Below are 11,019 nucleotides of genomic sequence, written 5' to 3' on the forward strand. Positions count from 1 at the left end.
GGAAGAAATCATCGCTGTGTATATGCTGAGACTGAGCATCCACCTAGCAAATCATTGAGTCTGGGTGGTCGTGAGGACCTCCAACACACATACATACATGATCTTGATCATGAACAGTCCAGCTCTCCGCTGTCCCCATCTCATCACCATTTACCTTAAGCTCTCTCAGATGTAAGTACAGTAAGTCCTCACTTAATGTTGTCAATAAGTTCTGCACTTTAAGCAAAATGACATATAACAAAACCAATTCTACCACAGGCTAATTGACATAAACACGAGTTAAGTTCCTACGGCATCTTGTCAACATTATAACAAAACGACATTGAACAAAACAATGTTATTCAAGAACCTGTTGTACTAGGTAGAAATGCTCTGGCTACAAGTAACCACATCGTCAATAACAGTGGCCCGAACAAACAGGAGGTTATTTTCCTCCCTCAACAGACTGCTGGTGTTAGTTCAGTAGCTCAACAGTATTGGGCCAGGTTGGAGTCTGTGACTCTGTGGACTGACCCTGAGGTCTCAAGATGGTAGTCACACTTCCCATTGATGCATCTGGACATGGCAGCCTACGGAGGTGGAGGGAAGAGAGCAGCTGGACCAAGAGCCTCTTTGACATTTCCTGGTGACTCAGGTCATTGATAAGGGATTTTGGTTATCTATTCCCCTGTTTATACCCCAAGCTTTCTCACCACACTCAGAGCTCCCCTCAAATACTGGAACATCACTTGGTAGCCTCTGAGCAGTTCTAGGCCTTGACTTTGGGCCTTGGGTGGGCATGAGAGAAGCTATAGGTGATTTGAGGTTTCTTTGTGGTAGAGAAACCCCATCCCCTCCACTCCCAGTAAAAGCCACTAGCTCAACCTTAGAGTGCATGGTTGATCCGGCACCAGCATGAACTCCAAGTCCTCAACACCTCTGCTCTCTGCTTCTGGACAACAGTCTGATGCAGACAGGTGTGGGGCCCAGGCAGTAGCTGCCCTGGGGCTGGGGGGAGCCTGGGCCTCCCTGAGGCAGCAAAGCCCTGTGGACTCATAGGATAAAACCTTGTGGTAGAAGCCAACACTTGCCACCTCAACTCCTCCAGTGCCCCCACCCTGGCACAGGTCCCATCATGCCTGCTTCAACTACTACAGGGTCTCTTGACTGGCCCTCCTACTTCCACCTTTGCCCCTCAGTCTGTTCTCTTTACAGCACCCAGAAGGATCCTCTGCTCAAAACCGTCCAGTGACTCACCCCTCACTCATACAAAAGCCCAAGTTCTCACTATGGCCCACAAAGTCCTTCAGGATCAGGCCTGGCCAACCTCATCACCTCTCACACCAGCCTCTGCAACCACCCTTAGGGCACACTCCAGCCTCAATGCCTTTGCACTGCCTTTTCTCTGCCTGGAATGTTTTCCCCCTCACACATGATGGCTCCCTCACTTCATTCAGATCGTTGTTTAAATTTCACACTGTCAGTAATGTCTTCCCTGATTACGGCACCCAAAAGAGCCCAACCTCCCACTCCTGCAACTCTATCTCCTGTCCTTAGTTTATTTTTCCTCACAATGCTCATTTTTAACTGACCTATTATATATTTCTGTTATCTATCTGCTTCCACTAGAAAGTGAGCCCCACGAGGGCAAGATTTATCAGTTTAGGTCACAGCTGTACCCCAAAAGCCTAGAAGAGTTCCTGGCACACAGTAGATACTTAGTAATGTCTGTCCAATGCATGATTGTAAAAGTGGTGCCTATGACATGGCAGACATTCAGTAAACGGTTGTTGAATGAGAGAAGAAATCAACACATGCATGAATGAATGAATAAGTGAATCCCATCCAATTTTGATCCCAGAGCTGCCCTCTCCCCTATCCCACCTCTAGCAGCCCTGGGAGCCAGCCACCGGCACAAGCACAGGAACTTTATTTACAAACACAAGGCTGGAGCATGGGCCAGGTGAGAAGGTAGACATGGCAGGGCCGAGAGGCTCCTACTTCTGCTCCCGCCTCCAGACGATGACCATGCCGCTGGCGTCACTGGAAGCCAGCAGGCTCTCATCGCAGTTGAAGCTGACATCCAGCACAGGGGCGCTGTGGCCCTGCAGCTTGTTGACTGCAGCCTTGGCTGCCCGCTCGATATCAAAGAAGTGTACGCACATATCCTCGCTGCCCGTCACTGCCCAGGTGAGAAGGAGAGGCCATCAACAGGTGTTGTAGGAGATGGGGTGACCCAAGTATGAAGTTTCTGAGGTGACTCAGGTGTTGAGGGAGTCATGTGCAAGAGTGCCTGGGGGGTGTCTAGGGGGGCCCATCCCTAGATGAGAGGTTAAATAGCTGTTTTGGTTCTGTGTCTAGAGAGCAAGGTCTCAGATCTTTGGGAGGTGTGTCGCATGCTGTCAGGTGTTTGGGCTGGTTTGGGCTCTGTGTTCAAAGTGGAAGGCTGCTGGGGTGTGAAAGGTCTCTAGGCCCAGTAAGTCAGGACACCAAGGTGCCATGATGTCTGAGCCAGATCAGCACCAGCCCTAGTGTCTGCTACTCCCTAGCCACCCAGATACCCCAACCCTATGGGACTCACCCACACAGGCCCCCTGGCGGAAGGACATGAGGGGGCAGAAGATGCTACGCACGGGGTGTGAACTCTGCTCAATGGGGAAGCTTCTCTTCAGCTGCAGGGTCCCCTCATTGTCCACCACCCTGAGGGGAGAATGAGAGGGGGTCAGAGTGCAGCTTCAACCACAGAGAGGGACGCGTAGTACGCTAGTCTGTGTCCCTGCCTTGCACTTGAGTTCTTTTCAAGGTTCATGAAATCGTTTTGAGACAACTGCATAAACCTGTAAAGCATGGGCTGGTGTGTGGTTTAGTGACAGTTTGGACACTATCTGTTCCTATAAATGGGGAGCCTCTGCAGTGTAACTCACTAGTTACTCTTCCTAAGAGTCTCTAAGAGCTCTGGCATTCAGATGGGCACAAAGAGAAGAAAAGGCTGACCAAACTACAGTACCCCTTTATTGTGGATACCACATGGCCATTCAAAGGAATGAATGGAAGCTACTGCAGGTGACCTATGGCACGTCCATGGGCATTGTCTGATGAGAAAAGTGAGATGTGGGAAAGGATGTAGAAGGAACCCACTTCTGTAAATCAGTGACCCTCCCTCAGAAATGTGTGGGTGTGTGCACACCAAGGACTATGGGAGAGGGAACAGAGTGTGGAACGGTACATGTGAAGTCGGTAACATACTTGACTGTGGCAGGGGGAGGCCAAGGTGGCAGGAACAAGGAAGAGAAGGCAGAAGATGGGGGGAAAAGGCAAAAAACTTAGGAGTATGCTTAAATTAAAAATATAAGTTTGTGTGTATAAGTTTTTTAAAAGGAGAAGAAAAATAAAATAGTAAAATGGTAAGTATCCTGTCAGGCAGTGGTCTTCAGACCTGGCTGGATGACACTTGGGGAACTTTTTGATATAACAATGCCCAGCCTGCCCCAGAGCTTCTGAAATCCCTGGCCTGGAGTAGGGCCTGACCATGACTTAAAAAAAAAGAAAAAAAGAAATATATATATATAATTTTTTTTCTTTTTTTAGAGAGAGAGTAAGGGAGAGGGATAGAGAGACAGAAACATCAATGAAAGAGAAACATCAGCTGGTTGCCTACTGCATGGCCCCTACTGGGGATCGAGCCTGCAACCCAGGCATGTGCCCTGACCAGGAATCGAACTGGTGGCCTCTTGGTTCATGGGTTGATGTTCAACCGCTGAGTCACACCGGCCTGGCCTGGCTATGACCCTTCAGGTCACTCCAGCATGCGGCCCAGGCTGAGAACTGCAATTGGGTAACATGACATATGTGAGTGGGGACATATGTGAGTAAACTCCCTGCCTCAAAAAAAAAAACAAAAAGGAAAACAGATCACTGCTAGAAGGGGCTCTAGTCCATTTTATGTCTCAGTTTGCTCATCTATAAAATGGACATGATAACGGCACCCCCTCACAGGGTTGTTTATGAGGATTAAATGACATGATACATATTAAGTGCTCTGAATAGGACCTGGCCCCAGCAACTTCTGCCTAAGTGCTAGCTATTGCTATTACTATTACTGCTACTATTAAGGTCATCATATTATGATGAGGACAAGACAGAGGGAGAGGAGACTGCACCTCCTCGCTCAGTGAAATTAATCTGATGGAGACAGGCCTCCCTTCCCAGTATGATGGAGGTAGCAGGCCCTACATCGCCAGGTGGCTAAATAAGGGAGACACACCTGTAGAGCAGCAGCTTGTTGAGGCAAGCGTTTATGAGTAGCGAGGGGTCCCGGGCCTCGCGGCTGACCCAGGAGCGGGCAGAGATGCTAGTCACCGGGCTACCCTCATGTACCACCAGACGCTTAGCTTTGGTCAGCTTCCCTGCAATAGAGAGGAGGCAAAAGTAAGGGCGAGGGCTGTGTACTAGGAGGGTGGGAGTGCGAGCACTTAGATGCAGGCCTGGGGCCTGCCTACCTGTGGCCATGTCGAAGAGGAAGGAGAAAACACTGCCTCGGTCATCGCCTGCCCAGAGCAGCCGGCCAGGGGCATCAAAGGATAGAGCGAGGACACGGCCTGTCAGCTTGCTGGAGCCACCCTTCACTTTCTTGCCCGTGGAGATGTTCATGACATGCACATTGTGCTTGGCATTCCCCACCTGTGGGTGAGACCCGCACACCATCATCCTGCTCCCAGCCAGTCCCTCCTGACCACTATGGGGCTGCTATTAATGGGACCCACTTCTCTACTGGCATCTAATCACAGTAGGGATGTGGCAGGTAGACAAGAGGTGACTCAGGCCTGTAATCCTCCCAAGCCAGCCCCTTCTTGTAATCTGACCAGAGTAGACAGCTGCTACAGGGACTACAGGGGTCACAGACCCATAGTGTTGCCCCTCAGCCAGTGCCCCCTGTGCTCGGCAAAGCACAGGGCCATCCTAGGTCCATGATAATAACTCCTTGGCTGGTCCTTCCTGGAACCTTGATTACACTGGGGCTGCTACAAGGACTACAGGGGTCACAGACCCATAGTGACCCCTGAGAATAGGATCCCAGAGAATGGGCTCACTCAGCCTGTTCCTCCTCTACTCACCACTCAGGGCCAAGCCAGATTTTTCATTTCCTTCCCTCATTGCCCACCCTCTGACTCTCTATCCTGAGGTCAGACCACAGTGGGACTTCCACTGAGATGAGAGGAGGTCTCCATCTAGTAATCCTGCTCCCCAACCAGCAGCCCCTGCAGTTGGAAAACAGTAGGATTACTGCTGATGGGACCAAAGGGGTGGCAGACCCATGACCCTACCCCTTGAATAGTCACCCCTGGAGTCTACCACAGTGAGGCCATCCCAAACCAAGAACTGCATGTCCCCCTTCTGACTTGTCTTCCTCTAAGTCTGACCACCAGGGGACTGTGGTGATGGACTAGGGGGGGACCCCCATATTGATGCCCTTGAACAGCCCTCTTGGCCCAGCATCCCTGCCCTCAGCAAGTGGGCACCCTCTGGAGCCTGACCACAGTGAGGTTGTTGTTGACTGGCTGGAAGGTGCAGCAGAGCAATTCAGCACCATCGGGGTCAGGGATCTCCCGGATACAGCGGCCGTCATCAGAGGCCCAGATGCGCATGGTAGCATCGAGTGAGGTGGACACAAGGATGTCATTGGAGAGGGACCAGGCGAAATCAGACACCCCTCGGGTGTGACCCCGCAGCACTCGGAGAACGGTGGGAGGAGCAGGAACCAGCTGGCACAGTGAGATGCTGCCGTCGAGTGAGCAGCAGGCTAGGCGGTGCCGGTCGTCATTGGCGAAGCGCACCCTTGGGACTGCAATGCCAAGAAGCCACTTGTGGGAGTCAGCACACTCACCAGGTGCTTTTGTTTATATAAGGTTCTGATTTGTGAGCCGAGGGTGGGAACCCACCATACCAGGCACAGTGGCCTCAGCAAAGGGCTTTCCTTGACTGAGAAAAGGAGCTGGACCCCCAGAAAGCCCTTTGCCAAAAGCTCTCTGCATCTTAGCAGGTGCTTTATGGATTGCAAAAGACTTCTGCAATGTGAAAAGGCCTCGTCTCAGCAAGCACTTTACAATTACCAAAGTCTTAGCAATTTGCAAGACTCACTCTGTCCTTTGCAAGGGGATTTCTCTGCAACAAAAGCTTTGAACTTGTTCAAGCTACTCATGACCTCAGCAGCCTTCTGCAAAAGGCTCTTTTAAGCTGCTGAGCCCCTTTAGAGTAGACAAAATACCCGAGATCTTGCAGACCACTTTGCAGAGGGCTTTTAAGTATGTGAAAGGTTTTACATATGGCAATTCCTCCTTCGGAGGTGGGCCAGAGACTGCGTTCCAGAGCAGGATACACTGGGTGGTTGTCACAGTTTGGGCAAATTCCTGGTGATAGGACCTGCCATCTACTGGCTCACCTGCCTCGTCCACGTGCTGGTCAAAAACATGGTACATGCCCGCAAAGGCGTAGTTCTCACTGAGCGATGTGTCCCCAGCCATGGCTCGACTTGCTTCTGCTGCTGACGTGGGCACCACACTGCCGGGGGGCCTGGGCCCCAACAGGAGTAGGAGGTGAGAGGAGGTAGGTTCTAGCATTCAGCCTGCCATTGCCCAGTGGCTCCTCTCCTTCTCACAAACTCCCAGCCCTGAGCTGCCCCTGGCGCATACCTGTCCTCATAGACAGCACGATTCATCTGTGCTTGCAGCTGATAGGAGCCTCGGCTGACAGAACGGCGGTGTCCACGGGCCCCCAGGGCCCGAGGATCATCCTCAAAGTCCTGCAAACAGAGAGGGTCAGGGTGTGTGCATCTTAAAAGCACCTCTCAAGAACCTATGAGGTCCAGCCCACCCGGCGTGGCTCAGCGGTTGAGCATCGACCTATGATCCAGGAGATGGTTCGATTCCCGGTCAGGGCACATGCCCAGACTGTGGGCTTGATCACCAATGGGGGCCGTGCAAGAGGCAGCTGATCAATGACTTTTTCTCATCATTGATGTTTCTGTCTCTCTCTCCCTCTTCCTTCCTCTCTGAAATCAATAAAAATACATTAAAAAAAAAAAAAAAAAAAAGAACCTATGAGGTCTGGAGCCTTCAAAATATACCCAAAACTAGATCCCTTCTCACCCCATCCACTGCCACCACCATCACTTGTACTGTGGTGGCCTCTGCACTAGTTACCCTGCTCCTGCCCTTGCCAGGCTCAGTAGATGCTCAATAAACATTCTCTGAACAGAGAATGAACACCTTCCAGAAAACCACTCAGTTTAAGTCTGTTCAATTTTCACCTCCTCAGAGAAGCCTTCCCTCATCCTCATCAAAAATAGCTTCCCTTGTCCAGCTGGTGTGGCTCAGGGGTTGAGTGTCGACCCATGAACCTGGAGGTCACAGTTCAATTCCCAGTTGGGGCATGTGCCCAAGTTGCGGATTCAGTTTCCAGTAGGGCATGTGCAGAAGGCAGCCAGTCAATGACTCTCTCTCATCATTGATGTTTCTCTTTCTCTCCCTCTCCCTTCCTCTCTCTGAAATAAATTTAAAAATATTTAAAAAATAAAAAGAAAGAAAAAAACATAAAAATATAGCTTCCCTTGCCCAGTCAGTGTGGCTCAGGGCTTAGAGCATTGGCCTGGGCGCAGAAGGGTCGTGGGTTTGATTCCTAGTCAAGGGCATGTACCTGGGTTGCTGATTCTATCTTGGGGTGCATGTGGGAAGCAACCAATCCATGTCTCTCTCTCACATGGATGTTTCTCTCTCCCTCCCCACCCTCCCTTTCACTCTCTCTAAAAATCAATGGAAAAAAATATCCTCCGGTGAGGATTAACAACAAAAAATTGCTTCCTTTTGTTCCCCACACCAGTCCTGTTTTATCCCCCAAGTCTGCTTTATTTTTGCATCTTAGCATGCCTCACTATAAGCCATGGTAATTATTGACTTTTTTATCTGATTTGCTATGTTTATTGACCTATTTATCTTGTTTATTGCCTACTTATCAACCCATTTATCTTGTTTATTGTCTGTTTATTGACTTATCTCATATATTATCTCTTTTTGCCCTCTACTTATCCTAAGAGCCAAGAACAGTGCCTTGCACATAGCAGGGGCTTGACAGGTCTGTTGAATGAATATTCAAGGAGGCAGGTAGTATGCATGGCAGGCGGCGTGGAGGGAGCTCACCTCCATGCGGTCAAGGGTAGTGCGGCTGCTGCGAACGATGCTGTTGCTATAGGCACGAGCACTGCCTGGCTCAGAGAGGGGCCCGTAGCGCTGGCCCAATAGCTGCCCACGTAGCCTCAGGTACTGCCGACGCAGTGCTGGGGGGTGCCCAGCCTTGGCATTCTCCCGCAGTAGCTGGCTGCGCCTTCGGATATACTGTGTCCGAAACTGTGGAAACGTTGGTGTGCGGTATGCGTTGTACCTGCGATGGCAGGAGGCAGGCAAGCAGCAGGCACAAGACAGAGGGAATCAATCAGCTCCGAGGATAGGGAAGGAGAATGAGATGTGTGGCAGGGAGGGGTAAGGATGGTAAGTGATCAGCAGTGGTGATGGGGGTTCCTCTGGTAGTGTGACAAGGGTGAGTTTACAGTAATAATGGTCATGGAGAAGAGGTTACTGTAGGGACAATGGAGGCAGTCTGCAGCTTTGCTGAAGTCGGTACGGGGTGACTGAGTCAGTGCAGCCAATAATAGGGGTCAGTCTGACATGGTGATGGGGGTTACTGTGGGGCAACTGCGGGGTTCAATATGTGATGGTGATGGGATCAGACGGGAAATGATGGTGGTAAGAGAGGTCTGGAGGGCAATGGCGGGAAAAAGGATGTCACCAGCCTGAAGTCATCACTTCCCCGCCCCCGCCAAAGGTTTTCTTTGCGCATGCCCACATCGTACTGCATTTTCCCAGCGTGCTCTTTATGACCCTCTCTGGCCAGCCCTTCTCACTGAGGGCCAGCTCCAACAACCTGATACTGCGCATGTTCACCTCCCGCAGGCCCACGCAGCCGCATAAAGCAAGGTCTCCGCCCAGCCTCACTTATTATCAATGCGCATGCACCACAGTAACTTCCGCTCCCACGGGATCTGACCCCACGTCTCACCTCGCGTCTACTGCTAAGACCTGCTGCCACACCGCGGCCATTACCCAGCCTCCTCTTCTGCCGTGTCCGCCCGCGGGCGCCTGCAGGACAAGGGCCTGGAATGTCAGCGTCTCAAGTAAAGGGGTCTAATTCCGCCCCTTCTGCCAGGCGATCCTTGCCATAGACACTGAGTCCCTCCAAGCCAAGATATCGTGAAGTCACACCCGGCTATTAGCATGGTCAACACCCCAGCCCTGCCCTGCCAGCTCCCGGAAGACTCAAAGCGGCGATTCAGACCTCAGTCTGCCCCTCCCAGGTTGCCATAGCAACGCCCCTCCCCCAGCCTAGCAATCCTTCTTGGCCTTCCCCACCCATCTTGCTCCCACCGCCCGCCACCTTCTCTTTTCGGGTCCAATAACAGGGCCCGGGATCAGGGACCACCTCCGGGGCCGCCTCCGGCTCTTGAGGCCCCCGGGGCAGCCCTGAGACCAGTGTCGCCCTTTCCTTCTGTCTCTTCTCCCTCTCTCAGGCTCCAGGCAAGATGGCCGCCTGCTGTCAGGAAGAGCTGCCAAGCGTAGAACAAATGGATTGGAATCTTCCCGAGTGTGGGAGAACCACGCAGGCGCACTAAGGAACAGTGGCTTCCGGCACAAGGGCGGGGACTCCGCCCCTTAAATTCAATCCACCCCCAACCCCTACTGGCACTTTTTGTATACACAATAATGTCTCGTTGTCACAGGGATAGGGGCAAGTATGCGAATCACTCGCTGAAAATCAGAGATGCGACTTTCAAAAACAGAAACGATTTTCTTTTAAAGGAGCGGTGTATAAGGGACTTTTGAGCTGCGCAATCTTGAGCAAGCAAGATTTGAAGCATAGAATAAAAAAAAAAATCACAATGCAGAGGCCCTACAAAGTTCTCCAGTTCTTAGAGTAACTGCTGGGCCTCCGGACTCCTCCCACTCCGCCCCACTCCGGATGAAAAGAGTGGAGGGAGGGAGGGTGTGTGTCTGTGTGTGTGGCGTTGGGCTTGGCGCTCCTAGGAAACTTGGTCTGGCGTGAGTTATAAATAATTAGGCACAGCAATCCCAGGAGCCTATCCGGATCATCCTTATTTCAACTTCGACAGGAAGCTGCATCTCTATTCATCTTAACATGGTCAGGATACATAATTTACAAGGTTGAGATACAAGGTTTAGTAGCTTCCTATTGGATTTTAACATCAACTGATACAATTCTCAAAATTGTTATTTTTTTACAGGATTTTTTAAATCACAAATACTATAATCTGAAAAATGTTCTAAAGCTATCTGAAATGAGGAGACACATCCAAAAGCATATTGCCCTTTTTGTGTGTCCTAACAAAAATAGACTACACTGTATTCTATTGATTTGTCACCTCCCTTGCCATGTAACTAAGTTATGGGTGTCTTTCCAGGATATTAAATACCCTTCTATTTCATAATTGCTGAAGAATAAACCATTTCACTGCACAAATGTGTAACCGTTAACATTTACGGGACAATGTGCTGGATACTGTTCAAGGTGATTTATATTTATTAATCTATTTAATCCTAATAACTGAATGTCGTGGGTCCTATTATTACCCCTATTATACAGATGACAAATCTGAAGCCCAGGGAGTTCAAGGGTGAAGTTTTTATTGAACTCATCCCCTACCCCTATTTGTGACCAGCACTGGGGTCTATTTTGCCATAAAGGATGCTGTGATCAATGCCTTTTCCATTCACCTTGACCCTCTCTGGACAGAGCCCTGCCCCTTCATCCCACTACTCACCTTCTTTAGAAAATATGTTAAAATTTCAAAAATTATTTTAAATGTTTTTATTGATTTTAGAGAGAGAAGAAGGGAGACGGGGGAGAGAGAGAGAAAGGAGAGAGAGAGAGAGAGAGAGAGAGAGAGAGAGAGAGAGAGAGAGACTGATGTGAGAG

At 50.4% G+C, this 11,019-nt stretch overlaps 1 protein-coding gene across 2 annotated transcripts; it reads right to left on the minus strand.

Moving 5' to 3' along the window:
• Positions 1–230: 230 nt before the first annotated feature.
• WDR13 (WD repeat domain 13) lies at positions 231–9,575 on the minus strand. Of its 2 annotated transcripts, XM_016218414.2 has the most exons (11): positions 9,463–9,575; positions 9,088–9,167; positions 8,172–8,412; positions 6,669–6,778; positions 6,419–6,549; positions 5,514–5,821; positions 4,479–4,659; positions 4,244–4,385; positions 2,561–2,679; positions 865–2,161; positions 231–569 (listed from the first exon to the last, which is right to left on the minus strand). In XM_016218414.2, the coding sequence occupies exons 2-10, from the start codon at positions 9,126–9,128 to the stop codon at positions 1,977–1,979; spliced, it is 1,458 nt and encodes a 485-aa protein (XP_016073900.1). In that variant the 5' UTR covers positions 9,129–9,167; positions 9,463–9,575; the 3' UTR covers positions 231–569; positions 865–1,976. The 2 variants fall into 2 exon arrangements, with proteins under 2 accessions (XP_016073900.1, XP_016073901.1); XM_016218415.2 differs by lacking the exon at positions 865–2,161 and having other exon boundaries at positions 9,088–9,529.
• Between the last annotated feature and the right edge of the window lie 1,444 nt (positions 9,576–11,019).

This window comes from Miniopterus natalensis, chromosome X (assembly GCF_054644295.1).
Source record: "Miniopterus natalensis isolate mMinNat1 chromosome X, mMinNat1.hap1, whole genome shotgun sequence".
Lineage (NCBI taxonomy): Eukaryota > Metazoa > Chordata > Mammalia > Chiroptera > Miniopteridae > Miniopterus > Miniopterus natalensis.

Excerpts from the sequence above, each read along its gene's own strand:
- WDR13 (XM_016218414.2), bottom strand. The coding sequence starts at position 9,128 with ATGGCCGCGGTGTGGCAGCAGGTCTTAGCAGTAGACGCGAG. Across the intron at positions 6,779-8,171 it reads CTACCCTTGACCGCATGGAG|GACTTTGAGGATGATCCTCG; the intron begins GTGAGCTCCCTC and ends CTCTGTTTGCAG. Across the intron at positions 2,162-2,560 it reads CCGCCAGGGGGCCTGTGTGG|TGACGGGCAGCGAGGATATG; the intron begins GTGAGTCCCATA and ends TCACCTGGGCAG.